General features: G+C 34.7%; 1 protein-coding gene across 1 annotated transcript; it reads left to right on the top strand.

Moving 5' to 3' along the window:
* SLC6A14 (solute carrier family 6 member 14) lies at positions 1-24,676 on the top strand. Its single transcript, XM_060002595.1, has 14 exons — positions 1-48; positions 1,012-1,177; positions 4,533-4,664; positions 6,041-6,202; positions 7,004-7,142; positions 8,625-8,757; positions 10,346-10,486; positions 15,783-16,011; positions 17,731-17,856; positions 19,063-19,181; positions 19,730-19,829; positions 20,088-20,197; positions 22,161-22,328; positions 23,031-24,676. Exons 1-14 carry the CDS (start codon positions 1-3, stop codon positions 23,175-23,177), a joined length of 1,920 nt encoding a protein of 639 aa, XP_059858578.1. The 3' UTR covers positions 23,178-24,676.

Raw genomic sequence — 24,676 nt, 5'->3', positions numbered from 1 at the left:
ATGGACAAGTTGAAGTGCCCGAGCTTCTTCAAGTGCAGAGGGAAGGAGGTAGGAATCTGGGAGCTATGGGAGGTGTGGAGGGCTTGGGAAGGGAAAACTTAAGGGGAGGCAAGTCTCAGATTTTGCTCTCTGCAGCTGTTCCCTGTTTTCCACATTTCTGTTCAACTGCCTTCATGTGTGCCCAAGATGTCCCCATAGAGTAGAGGAAACATAGAACAGTTCTTACTCTGGTGGCTAGATGTCTTAGGGTCACCTCATCCTCTGCCTTGGGTGTGCCCACCACCTTGTGTTTTCTGTCCCTCTCCAGACTGTGTCCATATGCGGGAGGGAAATGAGAAAATGTACTGTCCTTATCTGACCTGAAGAACTCTCCCCTGTCCTCTGAAGTGGAGCGAGCATTGCTCCACCTGGTGGGACAGAAGAATTTGTCTCTGAATATTATTTTGTGGCTTTCAGAAAAGCACTGATTTTACTCTCCAGGATATGGAGAGAAGTTAAACTTCCCTGACAACTCCAAACATCAAAACTACCACCCAGTATGAAAAAGAGTCTATGAATTTTTTTTAATAGAAACTATATTTCATCCTTTTTCTCAAATATCTCCTCTGATTTCAAGAGCGTTGATTTTACCTAATTCATCTTTAAGACTTTTGTATTTGAAATTTTATTTTCCCACCTTCATTTGCCCATCATGCTGGGTGCCACATGTACCCTTTCCACCAAAATTTGGATGATCTAACCCGAAGAAGTAGTAAAAATATCCACCTACAGAGCTTTTTTCATTTCATGGGATAAACGTTGTAAAGTAAAAGCAGCCATCCTCAGAAATCTCCCCAGCCTTGGAAAGTGTCCTCCTTAGCTGTGGTTTTCAGGGTTCATTCTCTCAATCTCTCTCTGCCTCTCTGTCTCTGTCTCTGTCTCACTGTCACTCTGTGGTTTTGTGAAATTATGCGTCTGTGGAATTTTTAATAGTAAAAAAAAACCAAGCTGTTGATATTTTCCCTTTTCTAGAAAGTGACGGCTTCATCTGAGAATTTCCATGTTGGTGGAAATGATGAGAATCAGGACCGTGGCAACTGGTCCAAAAAATCTGATTACATTTTATCTATGGTTGGATATGCAGTGGGATTGGGGAATGTGTGGAGATTCCCATATTTGACCTACAACAATGGCGGAGGTATTCCCCCCCCCCAATTTATTTCCTCTTCAGTTTTAAGTGCGGTGTTTTATGGCCTCTGAGGATATTATAATAACTGAGGAAAGGTATATGATAATATGGGTTAGTGGGAGGATAGGAAATGAGCATACTGCATTTTATTATTAGACTATGAGTTTCTAGCTCACGTTGGAAAGCTGGCTTCACAAGATGTTCAGATATAAACTTGATAAAAGTTGTATATTTAGCACTTCTGAGCTTCTGATCTGAAATCCCATGTCATCTTCAACTATGACTTCGTCTTCTTAATTTACACCTTCCTATGATAATCTGTTCACACTCAAGTTGTGTTTTGCCTAATTTATAGCTGAACCTAAGCAAAAGGCAGGGAATTCTCGTTCTCATAAGAAGCTCAAATAAATTGTTTGCTTAAATAAAATAAGGCATTACATTTTGGAAATTTAAGTGTGGAAGGAGTTGATTAAAAAGTAATTAAACGTTTTGTACTTTAAGCTGCAATATTCAGTTACATGTATTTCAAATTGGATTGATCATGTAGAAGGTCCTTTGAAAATGCAATAGAATGTAGATCAAGGCTAGGTGTTTAATTTCTGCAAAATAATGCAGTTTATACCTCATGGATCACTAAGGAAGACTCCATCAGAACAGGAGAAAAAAATAAGTCTGAAGTGACACACAAAAGGAAACAAAATGAATTGCATAATCTTCTAGTAATGTTGAAACCACTTTTCACTTACCATATTTTATTTACTTGTAATTACAGGTTCTGTTAGAAGTGTAGAGGTGACATCCCCTTATATTTCATAATTGGTTACCAGTGAAACGATGTCAGTATAAGTATTCTTCTTGGTACAATAGGATTTTGTGTGGTGATATTTCAATCTTATATTCCTTATTAATTGGTTATATTAAACATTCGTACTGGCCTTCAGAGAGTTAAGAAAGGGGCTCTGTTTATCAAACACTTTAAGTGTTGGTGACATAAATTACCCTATCTAGAGCATACATTGTTTAATCATGGGTTTGGTATAAATTTGAGCTGGAAGATGACTCAGGAATCACCGTCTTTTTGGTGTCTATGTCCTAAGGTCCGTGTAGTGGAGAGAAGCATTCAGGCTCCTTTCCAACTTCTTATGTTCAAGTTTAGAATAGGAAATTCCCTGTGAGTTGACATCATACCTAGGCCCAGTACTTACTATAAATTTCCAGGAACTATATTAAACTAGATTTAATAGAGAATTCTTAAACTTAGCTGAAATAAAATGGCATTATTTATTGTATGCTATTACCTCTTTCACCACTTCCTCTAAAAATTAATGTATCATATTGGCTCTCAGTTTTTAAAGATCACATCATTTGGGTAATGGATGATCTAGTCTCTCTCAATTGCTTCTTTCTCTTTTACCCAAGGGTAAAAGAGGAACATGAAATTCAAATTTGTCAAATGTTAATAGATTAGATTTTAAATTATGGTCAGGCTTGAAAGACTTGTTAAAATCTGGGGTCATTTTTATCTGTAGGAGCTTTTTAACAGTTTATGAAAGAGGAGTATCAGACTACCTTAGGGTCTAGGTCAGCAGGACTAACAATTGGTGACCACTATACTGGACTGATAATTTACCAGTTATGGTTGTTATTAATAATGAAATAATGAAATAATATAATGGGTGACAAGCCTTATACAGCATTGAGGAAAATCCTTCTTTGTGTGTGTCTAAAAACCTACTTACACTGGGCTAGCAAAGCGTTGCTTATTGTTGTGTTTAAACAGGGATATTTTGTATTACTTTTTCTTCATATTTATCATTGGTAGGAATTAAACTTCTATTAATCATAGTAATGATGGTATGTACATTGCAACATCTATAAAAACATATTTGTCCCTATGTTCTGGTGACTAGTATGTAACAAGTACTTTATTGTCTCCTAATTTTTAAAAATTAATTAATTAATTTTTGGCTGTGTTGGGTCTTCGTTGCTGTGCTTGGGCTTTCTCTAGTTGCGGCGAGCAGGGGCTACTCTCCGTCGTGGTGAGTGGGCTTCTCATTGCGGTGGCTTCTCTTTGTTGTGGAGCACGGGCTCTAGGCATGCAGGCTTCAGTAGTTGTGGCGTGCGGGCTCAGTAGTTGTGGCACACAGGCTCAGTAGTTGTGACTTGCGGGCTCTAGAGCGCAGGCTCAGTAGTTGTGGCGCACTGGCTTAGTTGCTCCGTGGCATGTAGTATCTTCCTGGACCAGGGCTCGAACCTGTGTCCCCTGCACTGGCAGGAGGATTCTTAACCACTGCGCCACCAGGGAAGCCCGGTTGTCTCCCATTTTTAGTAGAATATATTTTTAGGGTTAGAAAAAATGTAATTCCCAGGTATGATGTTATAGTAGCATAATAGGAAAAATATATGAGGAAAAAAATGTAACATGGCTGTATGAAATGTACATAATCCAAAGGCTATTTTTATTCACTTATCTCCACATTTTTTAATTAAACTTTGTTAAGACTTCTAGAATACTTGAACAGTAAGCTTAATATTCTGTCCCTGCCTCTACCAAAAATCTGGTCATAGTTCTAATGAATAGTATTATGCCCTAAAAGCGGGCAGAAAAAAAGTAAAATAATAAAAGGTTTAAAACAAAAACCAAAAATGGGCCTGAATAATGTAAATGTAGGAGAATTAGTCCTTATGAAATTGAAAGTTAATTCTGAATGCATCTCAATTGTTCAGATTCTTCTACCAAAAATAATATTTCTTATTAACGTTGAGTGAAGACCCTTATGACTATTTGGAGAATACTGAACTTAGCTGTAGTAACTTCCACTTTGAACCACATTTAACATTTGAACCCTAAGTCTTAAACACTGTTTATTTTTTAAGGAGAAAGGCGGGAACTTAACTTTGAAAATATACTATGTGCCTGCCCATTTCGCCAAGTGTTTTCACACAGGCTCTGTGATTGTTGGCATTGTTCTTCCCATTTATGAGGAACCCAAGGTTAAGAGGTTAGGTAATCTGCCTCAGGTCACATAACTGGTATACGATGGAGCCAGGATATAAAGCTAGGGCTACCTGGCTCCAAAGCCTGTGATCATTCAACTTCTCTGGATTGCTTTTTACGGGCTATTGTTTTTAATAATCACAATAACCTCATTAGGTAATACTAGCATCCCCATTTCATGGATGAGGAATCCAAGATTTAGAGAATCAACTATTTTCTCACAGACAGTAGTAAATTTGGAGCCTAAACCCAGTACTCTCTGACTCCACTATATCAGAATGCTTTCAAAATGTTGTGCTAGTTGCCGAAGTGCCATCCGGATTTGGGCATATAATAGTGCTTTGGTTCTTTTTTTGTGTTTTCTAGGTGCCTTCTTGATACCTTATGCGATTATGCTAGCACTGGCTGGTTTACCTTTATTCTTCCTAGAGTGCTCACTGGGACAATTTGCTAGCTTAGGTCCAGTTTCAGTTTGGAGGATTCTACCATTGTTTCAAGGTTGGTATTAAAATGTTTTCCTTATTGGTCTATTCCTGCATATAGCTGTCCTCATATTAAAGGCAAAAGGGCATACGTTGCTTTTCTGACTATTTGACACTGTCGAATTTAGAAATCAAATGTTACTTTATATTTCTCTTTATCTTGGGCTGCAGGTATGGTAGGGGTTAAGAAGGATATGAGAGAGTTGTTAAGGTGTCATTATTTTCCTGTTTTCACCTTTTGAATTATCTTGGCAGAAAAGTCGAAGGGCAGGTCACTATTTGTTCTTGAACATTCCTAATGGAATAGGACACTAGGAAAGTTTTTTTTTAATGCTTTGATTGTTATTAAACATCCAATAGCCTTTCTGTTTGAAGATTAGATATCATTTTGGTATGTGCTAGCTGCTGAAAACTACTCGTAAAGGCTTCAGTGTAACATCAAAAATATATTTATAGCGAGGTGGATAGAATATAGTGCTGGAATATTAAGGAAGCTACCTCAAAAGCTAGTCTTAACATAGGAGTTACATTCAGTATGCTTGCTGTATTTTGAAACCACTGAGCTAAAGAAATTTCAGAAGTTTAAATTTGGATGGTTACTGAGTTATTGAATTTTCTTTACATGCACTTGTAGAAATGCTGTACACTCTCCTTTTAGGACATTCATTCAGAGGATTTATCTTCTACTTGTCAAAATGTTGGTTTATATATGTCCATACCACTCTCTCACTTGGTCCCAGTTTACGTAAAATAGCTAGCTAGTGGGAAGCAGCCACATAGCACAGGGAGATCAGCTCGGTGCTTTGTGACCACCTAGAGGGGTGGGATAGGGAGGGTGGGAGGGAGACGCAAGAGGGAGGAAATATGGGGATATATGTATATGTATAGTTGATTCACTTTGTTATAAAGCAGAAAATAATACACTACTGTAAAGCAATTATAATAAAGATTTTTTTTAAATGTTGGTTTGTAGATGAAGAGGGAAGTATTGGTCAGCGAGTCGATAGGATATGAGCTTTGAATAGTTTGTTTTTTTTAATAGTATCCACTCTGACCAGAATTTACAGACTTAATAAGAAATAATAATGAACATGGTTTTCCCTTATGTGAATTCGATGGCTTAATACAGGTCTTTGATCTTAGAACCTTTTTCTGATCAACTAAAAAACTGTCTCAGAAAGTCAATCATCAAAATAATTTTGAGAAGAAAGCTACTCAGACAGTAGTACTGTCTCCCCCATCAAAAAAAAAAAAAAAAAAAAAAGAGATAGAAAACATTGTTTGAAACAGTTTTCTCATTTTAAAATAGATTTTGTGGAAATTGAGATGCAACTTTACGAATTAGGAAAACAAATTTCACTTGTTTTTTATTTTAATTGTTCTCTTTTCCAGGTGTGGGGATTACAATGGTCCTGATATCCATTTTTGTGACAATCTATTATAATGTCATAATTGCCTATAGTCTTTACTACATGTTTGCTTCTTTTCAACGTGAACTACCATGGAAAAACTGTTCTTATTGGGCAGATAAAACCTGTAGCAGATCGCCTATAGGTAAAATTCATTTATTTATTTAAAAAATATTATTAACTCTGCATCATTCTTTTATATTTTCTAAGAAGATTAAAGGGGTAAATCATTTTCTAACCAATTTAGGTTCAATTTTAAGTGAAACATAGGTTATTGATAAAAGCAGAATAAAGCATGTATAACCTGAAAATTGATTAATGCAATATGTTAATTTCTGAGGGCACCCAGTAAGGCTAAACCACTACTTGGAGTACTTCTTGCAGGCCTAAGTTGTGGGCAGCAAGAAAAGGAAGAAAATGGGAAAGTGGTAAGAGAGAAAAGCACTATTTATGATAGTAGTAGTGTTTCAGTTGATAGTTGAGTGTTGCTAATCTTTGGGACAATGTAGCATCAGTATTGTAGACTATTACCACTGGGATTGCCTGTGTATATTGGAGGATAAAGTGATAAAGATTTAACACTTCTTAGGAATTTAAAGGTGTCATTTATCTATATAAGTTAAATAAGTCCACATATGAAAAGTTCCTTAGAGCACTAAATCCCAACTGAAATGATTGTTACTCTATAGCTGTTATTACTATAAATATAACCACAATTTTAAAAGGCAGATATTTTCATCCTCACCCCCAGCTTAGTAGTAGAGAGGATTTAAGATGCTGAATGTGCATGGCTTATTCCATTTGTAAGATTTCTACTCCACCTTCACCAAGTAACAATTTAGACAGTACTTTAAATATTTCATCATTAAAACTTTTTTTTTCCAGGTAAGTACTCTTCTAAAACTAAGTATGTGTCTGTGTATGTATTCTTTTTTCTAATTTTTAGTGACACATTGTAATGTGAGTATAAAGCTAGGTGAAATCTTCCAAGTGAATAAAAGCTGGTTAGACGCCAACAATTTTACCTGCATCAATGGAAGTGAAGTTTATCAGCCAGGGCAGCTTCCCAGTGAACAATATTGGAAGTGAGTACAGTAAATTATCTACATCTTAAACGGATGTTATTAAAATTTTTTATAACAATAAAATATTGATCCGCTCTTTTCTTAACTCATATAAGTAGAAAAAAAAAGGGGGGGGTGGAGTCAGAGCAAATTATACGTCGTTTGACTCAAATGTTTACCTAGCCTGTGTGAGTAGTAGTAGCCTGCAAAATTAGCTCACAGTTAACAGATTGTCGTTTATAAGTTAGTTATTAAATGGGCACAATGTTGTCAGTGATGATTTATACAGTGCTTATTAGCTATAAGCTAGGGCATTGCTTTGAAGGAAAAATATGCAACTTTTAGACTATAATGAGCAAGTTCTAATGATAAACAGTTGGGTGATGAGTAATATTGGGGGAAAATTGCTATTTAAGGCTTAGATTCTTCATTATCCATTTTGCTTATAATTGTCATTATATGGTAAAAATAGATGTTTGGGGTTATATTTGCTTTTATTAATTTTAAATGATCTCTCTTTAATCTCCTTACTGTATACATACCCTTTACCCTTACATAACTTCTTTGACTATTGCTGTAATGAGCTCTTCCTCAGCTCCATGTTGTTGCTCTTTTTTTTTTTTAAGATGTTGGGGGTAGGAGTTTATTAACTTATTTATTTATTTTTGCTGTGTTGGGTCTTCGTTTCTGTGCCAGGGCTTTCTCTAGTTGTGGCAAGCGGGGGCCACTCTTCATCGCGGTGCGCGGGTCTCTCACTATCGTGGCCTCTCTTGTTGCGGAGCACAGGCTCCAAACGCGCAGGCTCAGTAGTTGCGGCTCACGGGCCTAGTTGCTCCGCGGCATGTGGGATCTTCCCAGACTAGGGCTCGAACCCGTGTCCCCTGCATTGGCAGGCAGACTCTCAACCACTGCGCCACCAGGGAAGCCCCATGTTGTTGCTTTTTGTGACCCTTTTAAAATTTGGATCTTGAAATGTTCGAAATATAAAGCTAAGAATTAAAATCCTAGATCCATATATGTCCCTAGTGGAAACCATGGAATTATACCTTTGAAAAAGGTGTAAATAATGGGACCATTTAGGTTTGATAACTACAAGTATGATGAATAAGAAAATATTTAATACAATTTAGATGTTTTCTCCATCATTTGAACTTGAGAAAAAATACCGTAATAAGTAAAATGAAATAATCTGATGTAAGGTTAATTTCTTTCCATACAGGAGCTTTGAAATATTAGGGGAAAATCATAGCTAAAGGAATGAGTGGATCTTTTATTCTGGGGTTTGGAACTTTGGATTGGCTGCAGTTGACCAGAAAGTTCAGAGCCTAATTTTTCACTGAACTATTTTTGCCCCTCCATACAACTGCATCAATAAAAGAGTCACACAACAGTGATGTATTAATAAAATACTCATGAAGCTTCTCCCTGGATGAAAGATATTTAAAAATTCAGTGTATTAAGACAAGTGATTGTGTGTTCATCAAAGGGCTTATGTGTTTTCAGTAAAGTGGCGCTCCAACGGTCAAGTGGATTGGATGAGCCTGGAGTCATTGTGTGGTATTTAGCACTTTGTCTTCTTCTGGCCTGGCTCATAGTTGGAACAGCACTATTTAAAGGAATCAAGTCTTCTGGGAAGGTAATTTAGAAAACACATTAGACAGCGATGTAGCTGTTTTCCGATTTCATTGTAGTTCAATGCCAGGTATTACCAAATGCATGTTGTTTCTATGATGGGAACATTCAAATGTGTGAAAAGCTTTCTAAGTAGGCAGCCTCGCTCTAAGAAAATACATAAGAACACTGCTATTATTAAAAATAAAAGAAAACAAGCAAAAATTAGTACTACATGTGTGAAACTTCTCTAAACTTGGGCCCTTCTAGCTGATACAGCATTCTGAGGCTTGGGAGTATTTCTGTCCTACTATAATAAAGAAGCGTCTTGAATGGAATTATATATTGCAATGTTTGGTTTGGAAGGTTTAGATCCTTGTTATATATGTTGTATAGGGTAACAGTGTCAGGATTCCCCTTGTTAGAGAGAGAAGGATAAAAACGATACCATTGTTCTCTTAAAGCTTGCCAAAATTGACTCAGAACCTTGTCTCAGCAGAGTCCTCTTCTGAAAAACATTTCCCACTTCATTGTTTTATCTTTTAAACTTTCAGAGAGCATTGTGGCAATTTCTGAGAACAGTATGAAATTTTCTCTGTGAGCAGTTGTACAGTACTCAGAAAAGTAAATGTGTATGTGTTTGTAACTACTAGACTGAAATTTCCTTAAAGACAGAGGACAGGAATAACTGTGGATACTATCTTTGTGTTCTGGTACAATATCTAGCACAGTCACTTAATGTTACATTGTAATGAGACATGCCGTTAGATCACAAAAATACAGTGAACATCACAAAGTCAGTGGAAACTTTCCAAAATAATGTTGCAATTGCACATTTTTGAAACCTTTGGTTCCTTTTTGATGTTAATATCGAAAGAATCCATTAAAAGCCATTTACCCACGCAATTAATTTTTATTGGTCTCTGGATGACTTGTTTAAATCATCTCCTTGGACATATTATCAAACATACGACATCTATGGACCAAAGAAATCATCCACATTAATGAAAAGCCAGCCTCAAAGGCAGTCTGCTCATCTGGAACCATGTATTGTCTAGGACACAAGCATTTCACATGTATATATGTGTGCTATCAAACTCTCTTAATGGTAGCTTTAAGGATAATAATAGCAAGTGTCCAGTATTCACTTGATCAACTTTCATGGAATTTGGACACCTACTAGGAGATTTTCCTTCTCCTTGGGGATTGAGTATCATTGCAGGGTTTAAAATCATTTCCCTTCCCACATCAATGCAGTAATTTACCAAGAGGTGCTATTCAGTCCCCTCAGACATTTATTAGGATACATTTAGGAAAGCGCTCGATCTTGATTCCAAGTTACCATTGCTAATGTATTGTGTATTTACAACACAAACCTGGTAAATATTGCTTCATACATCAGAGTGTTTTGAAAGTGGATCATTTGAGAGTGGTGAGAACAGGAAGAGAAAATTATGCCAACATTGGTATTAGTATTATCAGACATTAATAATCTAATGAAATCTTTGATACTTTATTTTACTAATTTCAACTGGCTAATAACTTTATTTGTATATAATTGTACACCATGATTTAAAGAGATAACATTAACTTTTGGTTGTTCTTCGTGGTAGGTGGTATATTTTACAGCTATTTTCCCCTATGTTGTCTTGCTAATCCTGCTGATCCGAGGGGCAACTCTGGATGGCGCATCAAAAGGCATTTCATACTATATGGGAGCACAGTCAAATTTTACAAAACTTAGGGAAGCTGAGGTAAGACAATTTGGATTTCAAATTATCTGAGGAGGTAAAACTTAAAAGCCAATATTGAAAATCTTTGATTGCCATTGAGTGTCATAACATAGTAGCTTGCAAAAGAATATGTACTTAAGTTTATTAGTGTTTCCGTCCCCTAGGATGTCTGATTTAACTATTTAACATGACACTAATGCTCTCTTATTGGAAGTGAGACAATCATTTTTAGCAATAGGATTTTCAAAGTCATTTTATTCAAACTGATTCTATTTGACCAAAAGGATTTGGGGCTTATTAATCTGAAAAAGAATATTTCATGCATGAATACCCACAAATTGATGACTAGGGCTATGTGACTTATCAGATAAACTCGTAGTAGGTTTAAAGATTATAGCTGATGGTTTAATGGTCTAATATAAATTTTAATTGTCTTCAAAAGTTAATATCAAAAGTTCATATTATGAAGTTAAAACATAAATTTGAAATGATGAAGCATTCCATAAACAAAACTGTTACTTGTACCAGACACATAAATATGTACCATGAATATGAATTGGTAATCCCTTTTAATATTAGTCTATCTCCAGACAATGGCTGTGTGTATCATAGGTACATAAAATCTTTTACAATTTTGACTGCAGACAGCATTGTCAGTAAGTGTACTCTATATACTATGCTTCTATTGATACAGGCTAATAACACTTTCACTGTTTTAGTAGTCATGTCACATTCTTGGAACACATTAAGCTTCTGGTCAGGTAAAACCCCACGGTATTACATTAAAATCAAGAAACACTATAATATCTACCATATTAGTACTGTTAGCCAAAATGGATATTAGTTTTAGTTTGCTATGGTATTCTTTGTGGAACTCATGCTAATTTCCAGCAATTGTGACTTTCTAAATACTCACAATCCAGATATTTAATTATCTGTTGTAGAATATTACTGGTAAGCAAGTCAAATTTATCAGTTTTTAGTAATGGAAATCCATCCTTTACCTTTTTGAAAATTGAGAGGTCAATCTCTGGCCTTCAGTTACCTTCTGTGTGTCCAATTTTCACTCAATAATTAACCATAAAACCCTAAATTATTTTAGAACTATGAAATTTTATTGTTTATGTGTTGGAGATTAACATAGTTTGATGTGTCTGTAGGCCCCTGTGTTGATTTCTTCATTTATCTTGGGCCTCATATCTTTTAATCTTGTCTGTTAATCTCTTTCCAACTAGAAGACCATTTTTGGTAATGGATGAGAAGCAAATAAAATGGAAGTTGGGACTCATCATCTTCCCTCTGTTAGGTTATTACACAAGATAAAATATGTTAATGTTCTTTGAAATGGTAAACTGTTATATAAATATGAGCACACAAGTATTTTAATTATTGCTGTTATATAATACTGTATTGTAGATGCAACATTTTCCCTAAGAAGTGGACCCTCCATTTTCTTTAAACCTCATAACTTGGAGCACAGTTGAAAAGCCCCTTTGATATTCCTTTAAGTGGCTTTTACAAGCCTCAGATCACCTGGGCTTTATAGCTCCGTGAAACTATCCTGAAAATTTTATATGACTATTTTATACTGGTCTGTGTTTCGGTGTCTCTATTGTCTTTAAAACATCAGAGCTAAGCCTAAAGCTCCTTATGAAACATACAGTTTAATCATCCTACCTCCTCTCCCCAACACAAACACTACCCTCATGCCTTCTTTGGGTTTGCTGGCAATGAGAATTTTTTCTTAGATGCTTTTTATTCTGCTCCAATCCATACTCTAAACATGCAATCATAAGTATACATTTTTTCCTTTTCTTTAAGTATTTGAACTCTACTGATATCTCTAGGAGAGTAGAGAACCATAGAAATTTATAGCTAGAGGGGTCTCCAGTGACTATTTTACTAACTCCGTCATTTTACAGTGATGAAGTTGAGACCCAGGAAGAGTCACACTTCATTAAATTTACATAGCCTGCTTTTGCATCTTGAATTAAGGTTTCCTAATCACTCAACTAATAATCTTGTATATAGCTATGAGATGGGTAGATATAGAGATTATAACTATGTTTGGAACTATATTTCACTTTTATTTGCAGCCTAGGTACATCATGGTATGCAGTAGCATTCTGACACAACCCAGACCTGCCACACGACCTCCAGCCTCCTTCCCCCAACTCACATATGCATACATAATGTATCAAGTCAAAGCAGCTGAGAGACCAACATAAACATGTTGTTCATTTCTTAATATGTACAACTGCCTAAGAAATAAGAGAGCATTTTTTTCTCACATGATTTTGTTATATATAAGGGAAATAACCATGATCTAGCTATCTATCCATCTATTTATCCATCCATTTTACTTCCTACTGGCTTCCTGCCAGTATATATATTATATATATATTTCACTTATATATAACAAAATCATGTGAGAAATAAGATGTAATAATAATCTAACATCAAGCTGTATTCTGAAGACCTAGTATTTATTTCACTCCTAACAACTTTATTTCAATTGAAATTGGAAATAGATTACATATCTTACAAGGAGAAAATTATTGTTTTTAACTTCCACAAAAGAAACCGAGTATCAATTTATGTTTCTTTTCCATAAAAACAATAATAGCTATCACTGAGTATCCTACTAATTGCTTTACATATGTTATCTCATTTAATTCTCACATCCTTCCTAGGACACATAATTATTACTACTATCATTAGCATCATCATCATCTCCATTTTATAGATGATGAAACAGGCCTGAAGATGTTAAATAAATCAAATTCAATGAAAGTGAGACGTACTGGATTTAGGCTTCATTCTTTTTGACTCCAGAGCAAGAACTGTTAGTCACCATGTTATACGGCCTGCCTTCCACTGACCAGTCCTGTTTTCAGAAGGACTAAAACCACACTTTTGCCTGCATATATGCCAGCCCTATTATGTGAAGTCTTCACAATTAGATTTTTCTTTGGGGTAATGTTATATCTACAGAATTTTACTATTAAAATGGATTTACCTAGGTTAGTTTCTAAGATTTATTATTGTCCTTTAGCAGAGACATAGGAGGGGTAGATCGTGAAAGGGGGAATGATAAAGGGGTCGAATTAGATGGAGAGATGAGGCCAGCCACGTGGGGCTCTAATCAAAACATGGAATGAGGGTACTGGATGATTGAGGGGATGCCTAAATGTATCATCATTCTTCAAAAACTGCCTAGTACCACCCTTGTTAAGAATTAATGTTTTTATTGTCCCCAAGTTGATATGTGGAGTAAATAGAATTCCAATCAAATTCCCAGCACAGTTTCCATGGAACTTGAAAATTTATTCTAAAATTTACGCAAAGGAGAAAAGGCAAAAAAGCAAGGTGTTTCTGAAGAAGTGAGGAAGACTTGTCTTACCAGATGTGAAACAATATTATAATGCTATGGGTATAAAAATAATGTGGTGTTAGCCTAGGTATAGACATACAGACCTGTGGCACAGAATAGTAATCTCGGAAACAGATTCATGAACATATGGAACTTGATATGTGGCAGAAGTGGGGATGCAGGTCAGTGGGAAAGGGATTGACTATCCAATTGATATAATTGAAAATATCAGTTATCTTTGGACATAATTGATAATATCAATTATCTTCAGATAATTGATATTCCATTTAGAAAACAATGTGTTGAGGGACTTCCCTGGTGGTCCAGCGGATAAGACTCCACGCTCCCAATGCAGGGGACACGGGTTTGATCCCTGGTCAGGGAACTAAGATCCCACAACCCACATGCCGCATGCCACACGGCACGGGCAAAAAAAAAAAAAAGAAAGAAAGAAAGAAAGAAAGCAATGTGTTGGGATTCCTAATTTAATATGCATAGTATCAATTTCAGGTGAACTGAAAACTTAAGGATATAAGCAAAACTTTAAGTCTTTTAGAAGAAAATATAGGATAGTAGCTTTATGACCTTGGGCTAAGGATTCTTTTTTTAAGTCAGAGAAATCAAGAACAATACATAAAAGCAAAGATGAATACCTTCAGCTACATTAAAACAAAATCTTTGGTTCATCAAAGGACACAATGTTAAGAGGTGAAAAATATAAGCCACAAATTGGGAGAAAAAAACTAACATATATAACAGATAAAGGATTAGAATCCGAACTACATAAAGAATTCCTCGAGATCAAGTAAGGCGAATAACCCAAACAAGAAATTGGCAAAAAATATGAACAGGAATTTCACAGGAAAAGACTATGGAATATATACACATAAAAACATGCTACACCTTATAAAGTACTTAGGGTTATCAAAACTCATTTCACAGCCACTAGTTTGGACAGTATTAAAAATTCTGACCAGTGTTGGCAAGGATGTAGGGGAATGGGAACTCTCATACCAGCTGGTGGGAGTGCAAAGTGATACAACTACTTTGGAGCATAATTTGGCAATATTTAGTGGGGCAATACAGCAGTGGAAAAAAATGTTCAGAACTACATACATTTAATTGAACCATACAAATTTGCCTATATTCTTTCATTTTTGACTTACAAAATTGAAATTTTATATGGTTCAAATTGATAATGGATAAATCTCATATACTACTGAATGGAAAAAGCAGGTTGTATAAGTTTACATGCTTTAAGAAAACTTTTCTATAAACTCAGAAACATGTAAAGCTAAATGCCATATTGTTTAGGTTAGTAAAAATATAAAGAACATTGAAGAAATGATAAACACAGAAGTCAAGATAGCAGTTACCACTGAGGTTGGAAGAGTGATATGATCAGGAAGGGGCACAGGGAGGCTTTAATAGACTAGTAACAGGGCTTCCCTGGTGGCACAGTGGTTGAGAATCTGCCTGCTAATGCAGGGGACACGGGTTCGAGCCCTGGTCTGGGAGGATCCCACATGCCACGGAGCGACTAGGCCCATGAGCCACAACTACTGAGCCTGCGCGTCTGGAGCCTGTGCTCTGCAACGAGAGGCTGCGATAGTGAGAGACCCGCGCATCGAGATGAAGAGTGGCCCCCGTTTGCCACAACTGGGGAGAGCCCTCGCAGAGAAACGAAGACCCAACACAGCAAAAAAAAAAAATTAATTAATAAACTCCTACCCCCAACATCTTCAAAAAAAAAAAAAACATTAAGTCCCTGGAATTTATAAAAAAAAAAAAAATAGACTAGTAACATTTTATTTCTTAAGCTGAGTAGTGGGTACTTGGGTATATATTTTGTTCTTGTATGAATATTTATTCATTTGTATATATGAAATATTTTATATAAATGAAAAATTAAGAGTGTGTTTTTAAATATTATTTTCCTTGTAGGTTTGGAAAGATGCTGCCACACAGATATTTTATTCCTTGTCAGTGGCTTGGGGTGGTTTAGTTGCTCTGTCATCTTACAATAAGTTCAATAACAACTGCTTCTTAGATGCCATTGTAATTTGTTTGGCAAATTGCCTCACTAGTGTGTTTGCTGGATTTGCTATTTTTTCTATATTGGGACACATGGCTCATATATCTGGAAAGGAAGTCTCTCAAGTTGTAAAATCAGGTATGTAATGCTATATATTATTAACTTTGATTAAGTCAATATAGCTCATTTAAGAAACACTGATATATTTTATAGCAATTAAAGCACTCAAGATTTAGGGTATTGTGTTTTCTTTCTCATTTCATCTTATATAACTTGGTTGTTTTAATGATTTAATAATTCTTAGATGATCTGAGAAACAACAGTACATTACAGAACACTTGTTTAAGAATATTTTTTCCAAATTTTGTTTAATCCTTAATAGGAACTACTTACTGCACAATTGCAAGTATCAGGCATCATGCTATGCACTTTACATGCATTATCTTCATCTGTGTGTATGTATATCTATATACACATACATATATATACATGTGTGTGTTAATATGTATACATGAATATATGAGAGACTATATATAAAAATTAATCCACGAAAAATTACACTATTAGGTCTGAATTTTTAAAACGCACAAGTGTCATACAGATAGAAACACAACTGACTTTGAGTATACAGCTGTGTCCAGCTTTAAAGGAATCTGATTAGTGAACTTCCTAACTTTAAAGACATTAACTAGGGATGCTTAATTATCTGGCTAAAGATTCTCTGGAACAGAATTCTAGGGTTCTTTTAAGTAGGACTTTCTTATTAAATTTCTATTTATGGTTAGTATCATTTGATGGAGAGATTGATGAATGAGAATAGAATGTTAGGACTAGAAAGGACTTTGGAGATCATCTAGTATCCAGCTCCTCATTTACAGAGGAGTGGATTGATGCACAGAAATGTTATGTCTTGCAGAAGATCGAATCATTAGGAAGTGACAGAGCCTAGGCTAGAAGCTAATTCTCCTGACTCCTAGGCCAGTCCTCTGGGAGGTTGGAGAAACTTAAAATACTTAAAACTAAGTATCATATAACATGACTGAAATTTTTTTATAAAGCGTCTCTAAAGGTAACATACATCAAATAGAATGAATTGAGTGATTGGGACTGACATGTATACACTGATGTGTATAAAATTGATGACTAATAAGAACCTGCTGTATAAAAAGAAAAAATGTGCCTTCCTGATAAAATGTTTAAAATAAGTAAAAAATAAAAACAAAAAAAACAAATAGAAAATAAGATTCAATTTATAGTTTCATTACATACAATTTTGCAGGTATCCATATAATAATTAAAAGGGCACTAAAATTATACCCATTACCTTGTAATAACCTATAATGGAGTATAATCTGCAAAAAATACTGAATCACTATGCTGTATATCTGAAAGTAACATAATACTGTAAATCAACTATACTTCAATAAAAAAATAAAATGGCACTACACGGCTGTGAAATGTACAGTGAAAAAAATAAATTAAATGGCACTACATATAGTGATTTGGGGTAAACATTTGGAAAGAGAGTTAAAGACTAAAAAGTTAATTCCATAAAGACTAAAAAGTTAATTCCATGAACATATCTTTTGCGGGCCCCTCACTGCTGTGGCCTCTGCCGTTGCGGAGCACAGGCTCCGGACGCGCAGGCTCAGCGGCCGTGGATCACGAGCCCAGCCGCTCCGCGGCATGTGGGATCTTCCCGGAATGGGGCACGAACCCGTGTCCCCTGCATCGGCAGGCGGACTCTCAACCACTGCGCCAACAGGGAAGCCCTCTAGTATCTTATCTTGAAAATGTTCAAATATGTGAATTTTCTTGGCAACTAATTTTAAATTAAAATGCCATTTATTTTCTTAGGTTTTGATTTGGCATTCATTGCTTATCCAGAAGCTCTAGCTCTACTCCCAGGTGGGCCATTTTGGTCCGTATTATTTTTCTTCATGCTTTTGACTTTGGGTCTCGACTCTCAGTTTGCTTCCATTGGTAAGAAATACTCCCAATGTTAACATATCCCTCTTATATTTTACTCATGTTTCCTCTACTTAAAAACATCCTTTTCTTACCCTTGTTGCCCCCCTCTAGCTTTTACTCTCAAAATCATCTTACTGAAAGTTCTTTTTAACTTAAGTTTTAAATATGGAAAAATACAAAGTACTCCTGTATCAGACATCCCAAAGGAGCAGAGATTAATATTTTATATTTGCTTCAGATATTTTTTAGAAAACTAAACTGTTATAGATAAATTTGAAGTCCCCTGTGTTTCTCTGTCTAATACAATTCACATTTCTTCCTTCTTAGAAGCAACCGTCACCATGGATTATGTATGTTATTCAGACCATGTTTGTATACATTTTATATGTATCCATAAATAACATATAAATTTTAAAAATTTCACATAAATGTGAAGTTTCATAGCATACATATCATTCTGACAGTTGTTTTTCATATGTGTTATGAATCCATGTTGATACATAGACATATAGCACTAATTAATTTACAATCTGTTGCCATAATGATGGGCATTTGGATTATTTCCAATTTTTAAAAATTACACACACTGCTGCAATGACTATTCTTGCACATGGTTCTGTGTACACATAGGGATTTTCCCTAGGGTACCCACCTAAAAATTCTGAATTTCATCATATCGTGCTCTTACATAAACCATTTAAATAGTTTACAGGATAAGGTCCAGCTTCCTCTAGTTGACTTTCAAAGCCCTCCAAAAATCTCGAATATGTTTCTTAATCCTTTTACTCATATATCCTTCTACTTTTAGCCAGTACCCTGTTTCACGAACACATTTATTTCTTAAACCTAGAAGGCCTTTCTGTCTCCATGTTATTTATTCAAATATTTACCTTATTTAAAAGTTCTACTAGAATTCTTCCTTCCCTATAACCCTCTTTCACACTACTTCAGCCCTCGGAAACCTGTTACCTTATAATTGCTACCAGTGAAAAGCCTTATAAAACAGACTAAAAACAACAAATAGGGCTCCATTTGATTCTTATCAGAACTGATGAGTAGTCACTGCCAAGAGAAAGGATCCTGTGGATTTCTAAAAGTAAGAAGTAGGGCCCAGCGTATATTCTCAACACATATTTGTAAATTTGATTAATAGAAGTTGATTTCTGTGATTAAAATTATTGGCAAATGAGTTGACATGTCATTTTTTCCCTTCTGAAGAAACGATTACAACAACGATTCAAGATTTATTTCCCAAAGCGATGAAGAAAATGAGGGTTCTCATAACTTCGGGTTGCTGCTTGGTTTTGTTTCTCCTTGGCCTCGTGTGTGTGACTCAGGTATACTACAGTATTTTTTCATAGACAAAATATTAGTTGGAATGTACTTTATAATCTAAATGAGGAAGCCAAGGTTTAAGAGGATGTTTAGTGACAAGTCCAAGTCTGACTTGCATCAAGATTTTCTGACTTTTAGCCCAGATTTTTTCCCCATTATAACACAATTTCAATAGTAAGTATATTTGGCAGAGGGGGAAAAAGCCCAATAATGGACAATTTCCCCGATTACAATAAAGTTATATACTTTAAACATAGGCTGTATTTCTTGTCAGCTACTACAGAGCACACACTGCATATCATTTTGATAATCAACTATTCTAAATGCTTATTTTTTAACAGTGACTCAGTATAGAATAAAAGGTACATCCTGTTTGAGATATTTAAAGCCACGTTTGTGTTTACATTTGAAAACATTCCTTTTCGCATTTTGGCAGAGGTGAAACCAAGGAGCATATGTTAAAATCAAATTAGTAGATTCAATTTGAGTACCTCATCAATCATAGAAATAATTAAAAATATACTGAAAAGTAACTGATTTTTTTTGGTAGGCTGGAATTTACTGGGTTCATCTGATTGACCACTTCTGTGCTGGATGGGGCATTTTGATTGCAGCTATACTGGAACTAATGGGAATCATGTGGATTTATGGTAAACAGTGACTATAGAATTATCTACACATTTTACTAAAACGACTTAGTTTGATTCCTTCTTATTATGTTTACTGTAATAGCTAAGTATAATATACTGGACAAAAATTTATTATGAATAAAATGTAGTTAAAGGTATATATATGCTTCCTTGCTGTAATATTGGAAAATGTTTAGACATGGAAAGATAACTTGGGGCCACAATGATTAATGCATGAAAGTATAAATAAGGGCTGAATGCACTCTTTGTTGTTTTTAGGAGGCAACAGATTCATTGAAGATATAGAAATGATGATTGGAACAAAAAGGTGGATATTCTGGCTATGGTGGAGAGCTTGTTGGTTTGTCATTACGCCTATGGTTTTGACGGTAAGTATTAACATGCCATGAATTTGGTATCAATAATATATATATTTAAACACTTTTAAGGTAAACTTGAATTATTCACACTGAATACAATAAGGCAAATTAATGTCATAAAGTAATGATTTTCAACTTTTACTTCATGACTGGCGCCTCCAAGTTGCCTAAATTACAATGCCTTTCTTTGTAGTATTATTTTTGAGGCCATAGGCTTAAATAGTTACCATTTGAGAAAATAACCAGGCTCCTATAGACTTAAAGGTCCTAGATACTTAAAAATTATCAATAGGCTAAATTTTTAAAAACCAGTCATTTGCTCATTCCCTAAAAAATATGCTGAGCCATCTACAATGTTCTTAACCTCTCTGCTTAAGACCCAGTCTCTGCCTTCAAGGAATTCAATCTAAATATACTAATTGCTAAGAAACAACACTCAGTTGTTAATGCATATTTTTTTATGGGAAGTGTTTAGTATCTGAAATTACTAAAAGAAACTCATGTGTGTCAATAGAGGCAATAGTTTATGTTAAAAATTGGTGCTATTTAGGAGCTGAGGGAAAGCAAAAGATGCCTTCTTGGAGAAACATGACATATAGACATGATATCTTTAAATAAAAGCTCAGTAAAAGGCTGAATGCCAAAATAAACACTTAATGGGACAGAGAATTTCTATAGACTAGAAATAATGGTGGGGGTGGGGCAGTGGCAAAGCCTTACAGAGGATGCTTTGGTTCTCACTGCCCCCACGCTTCAAAGGTTTTCCTAGAAAAGGCCATTACATAATTTGATCTAGAATTTGTTTTAGAGCGTGTTTTTAACATTATAAGGTCAGGTTCAAGTAGTGAGCGGTTGGGATTTTCACAGTGCTACTAAATATTGTTTTCCTTATTTCACAAGTCTCCACAAGTCTCCATGATAATATAAGCCCTTTACCAACTTAGAAAATCTAACTAGACTTTTTAGCCAGCTAATTTTCACTGATTACTAGGTTTGACAACTGGATTTACTTTAAAATGCAAAAGTATTAGATATTAAATGATATACATTATCATCTATTTTGTATAAAGTCATATATATTAGATTCCACTATCCCCCAGCCATTCTCTTGTAGTTACGTAAAATTATGGTAATTGTGAAATAAACTTAAATTACTGTAATGAAATGAAAGAAATTAATCTATTTAATTCTAAAATTAAACTTGAATATCTATAAAATTCAAGACAGGTAAATTTAGAGGAACTACTAGATGATCTTTTAGTTTTTGCTCATTTTGTTTTGTTTGCTTTACAGATTTCTAAATAATTAGTTTTAATGCTGCAACATTCTAGTAGGTTGTTTTTAAAATACTTTTTAAAAAACTTGGCCTTAGTTTTCATCTTGAAGAGTCACTGTTTTGCCCAAACATATATTGAGCTTGTTTTTTTCTCAATAAGAAAGTGAAGGGTGCTTTGGTAATTATGTACCAATTTGTGAATGCGTGTGTGTTTTGGGTGTGGAGTAAGGGGTGCTCTGTGTAGTGGAAAATAATAGAAACAACTGCTAAGCAAGGTGCAAAGCATGTTCACTAAAGTGTACTTTACATTCTCATTGAATTGATTGATATGCTGGCTAGCTTATAGAACAGAATATAACCATGCTATTATAAGTGAAATAAATGTTGTATTTCAGTATTTTATTGAAATACATGTTGTACAAGTATTTGTATCTTTTATAAGTATATGGAAGTGCTAATTTTGGAAGAATCTATTCAGAGCCAAATACAAGTTATTTAGATTCATTCATTTAGTATTTTATCTTCTGGCTAGTTACCTGATTATCTTAGTTGGCTTGAATGTATTTTCATTTTAATTGCTTTTGATAAGTTATTTCTAAGGAATGGAATCAAATTGCTAATACTTAGTGCAAATGAAATCATTAGTGCAATAAAGTTTAATCTTTACCATTTTCTTTTCATATTTTACTTTCGCAGGCAATCTTGATCTGGTCATTGGTACAATTTCATAGACCTGATTATGGCAAAATTCCATACCCTGACTGGGGAGTTGCTCTAGGCTGGTGTATGATTACTTTCTGTATTATTTGGATTCCAATTATGGCTATTACAAAATTAATTCAAGCTGAAGGAACCATCCTTCAAGTAAGCATGTTAATATTATTTATACTTTAAAAGTTATGGTATCTATACCCGTACTGAGTTCTACTGAGATGACACAAAGCAAATGACCTTTTTCCTTTATATCTATAATTTTCACCTTTAAAACTTCATCTGGTTATAATACATACTGTAATAGCATGTTAAAACTGGAAAAACTCTGGTAAATTTCTTGAACTCAGTCTAGACCCTGAATTATCCCTCTTCCATGGAGGCCCAGGGGAGTTGATTATGACATCTCAATAGGACAATGACAAGGTAGGCTCAGCAGGCAGATTGGGTTCAAGATCTAGGTGAGTGCTTTGTGGATCTAGATCAATGGTTTGACCCTTTCTTTGGTTATTGAAACTTCCCAGGCATACCTGGTTTAGATCCTCACTTAACCCTCACCCTAAGGCCAGGATAGAAATGTCTGAGAATTCAGTGAAAGTATATGAAGTGATATTGTTGCTTGAATGGGTTCACGAAACATTTTCTTTTGAAATCATTTACATACTCAATTATTTTGGCTTTGTAGTTAATACAATTCTGTTAACAATTGGTTACATTTGAGTATCATTTTTTTTGGTAGACAGTATATTAAGAATTTAGATGATCATTTTTTACTTTTCTATGGTTCTTATTTCATTTTGGTTAGCAAGGAGACTTAACACTCTAAAATTTTCATTTTTTTTCTTTGCTTTTCAGCGCATTGTAAGCTGCTGCAGACCAGCTTCTAACTGGGGGCCATACCTGGAAAGACATCGTGGGGAAAGATATAAAAATATGGTAGATCCTAAAAAAGAGACTGACCATGAAATACCTACTGTTAGTGGCAGTAGAAAACCAGAATGAGATCTAGTTTTTAAAAATATGTGGTTGTGTAATGTGATTATTTTAGAATAGAGGAAATTTTTATTTATTTGAATGTTGAGTAGAAAAACATATATACTAGGTTCATAATAGTATGATGAGCTTTTTTTCCCATTTAAGCAGGAATGTAATATAAAAATGTGAATCTACTAATGTTTAGCAATGTGATTATTATATTTCTTTTAAGATTATCTTAACACACATAGCTGCCTCTATTTCACAATAAAATATTAAAAATAATATTTTTCTAGTATATTGAAGGCTTTATTTTGAACTGGTTATTTAGAAAATAGTTACATTTTCTATTATACAAGTTTTTAAATTTTGCTTACGTTTTCTTAGTACATAATCCTTCCTTTCCATAAAGCTGGGGAAAATAAATCAATATGTTTAAAAGACAGTGTTAAAATTGAAAGCCTCACTTAATTAGAAATGCCATATATATGAAAAAATGGACTGTGTATATAATATGATGACTGTAGCTTAATACTTTTGGTTCATATGTCTAAAAACTTCATGTATTCATGGCTCACTTTTTCTAGGTGAACTTAGTGGTTACATTCTTTGTTTACAAATAGTGAAGTAAGACAGAAAACTAAGGATCCCATGGCCAGTAAGTGATAAATCTAGAAAATGGAATCCAGAAGCTTTGATTACTTCTAGTTAATAGATCAAGTAGAATGATTTTGTCTTATCTGAATAAGTTACTACTTATGGGTGGTAACTTATTTACATACTTACAGAAGATAAACGTGTGAAACTTGTCAAGAATGAGGGCAGCCAAATTAGAAAGTCCTATGTCCCAGTTTGCTTACAAAAGATAATGAAAACATATTATATCACTAATAGATTTTTTTTGACAACTCATGGGAGTTCTAAGTTCTCCATCCACTTTTTAAAAATTTAATTTAATTTTTATACAGCAGGTTCTTATTAGTTATCCATTTTATACATATTAGTGTATACATGTCAATCCCAGTCTCACAATTCATCCCACCACCACCCCCACACTTTCCCCTCTCGGTGTACATATGTTTGTCCTCCACATCTGTGTCTAGGTTTTTCTAGGTTCCACATATATGCATTAATATACGATATTTGCTTTTCTCTTTCTGACTTACTTCACTCTGTATGACAGTCTCTAGATCCATCCACTAATAGGTTTATACGTTGATTATATATCACTGACAACTGGTTTACTATCACAGCCTAGGATGGTGAACATTACCTAACTATGTAAGAAACTTTTCACTTATTCTTAAGGTTCTTAACCTGGGCTTCAGAGAATGTATGAAGCTGAAATTACATGTAATATTTTTCTACGTGTATGTGTGTATGCATTTTTCTAGGGTGAGAGTACATAGTTTTCACCAGAATATCAAAAGTGATCTGTGGCTCAGAAAAGTTTAAGAACCACATATACTACTGCTGGCTTTTTGTTCTTGTCAAATGAGGAATAAAAGAATAATTTTAAGCCTTAA

This window comes from Delphinus delphis, chromosome X (assembly GCF_949987515.2).
Source record: "Delphinus delphis chromosome X, mDelDel1.2, whole genome shotgun sequence".
NCBI classification, from domain to species: domain Eukaryota; kingdom Metazoa; phylum Chordata; class Mammalia; order Artiodactyla; family Delphinidae; genus Delphinus; species Delphinus delphis.
The sequence above is the reverse complement of the archived record's forward strand: the minus strand, read 5'-3'. Positions and strand labels throughout refer to the sequence as shown.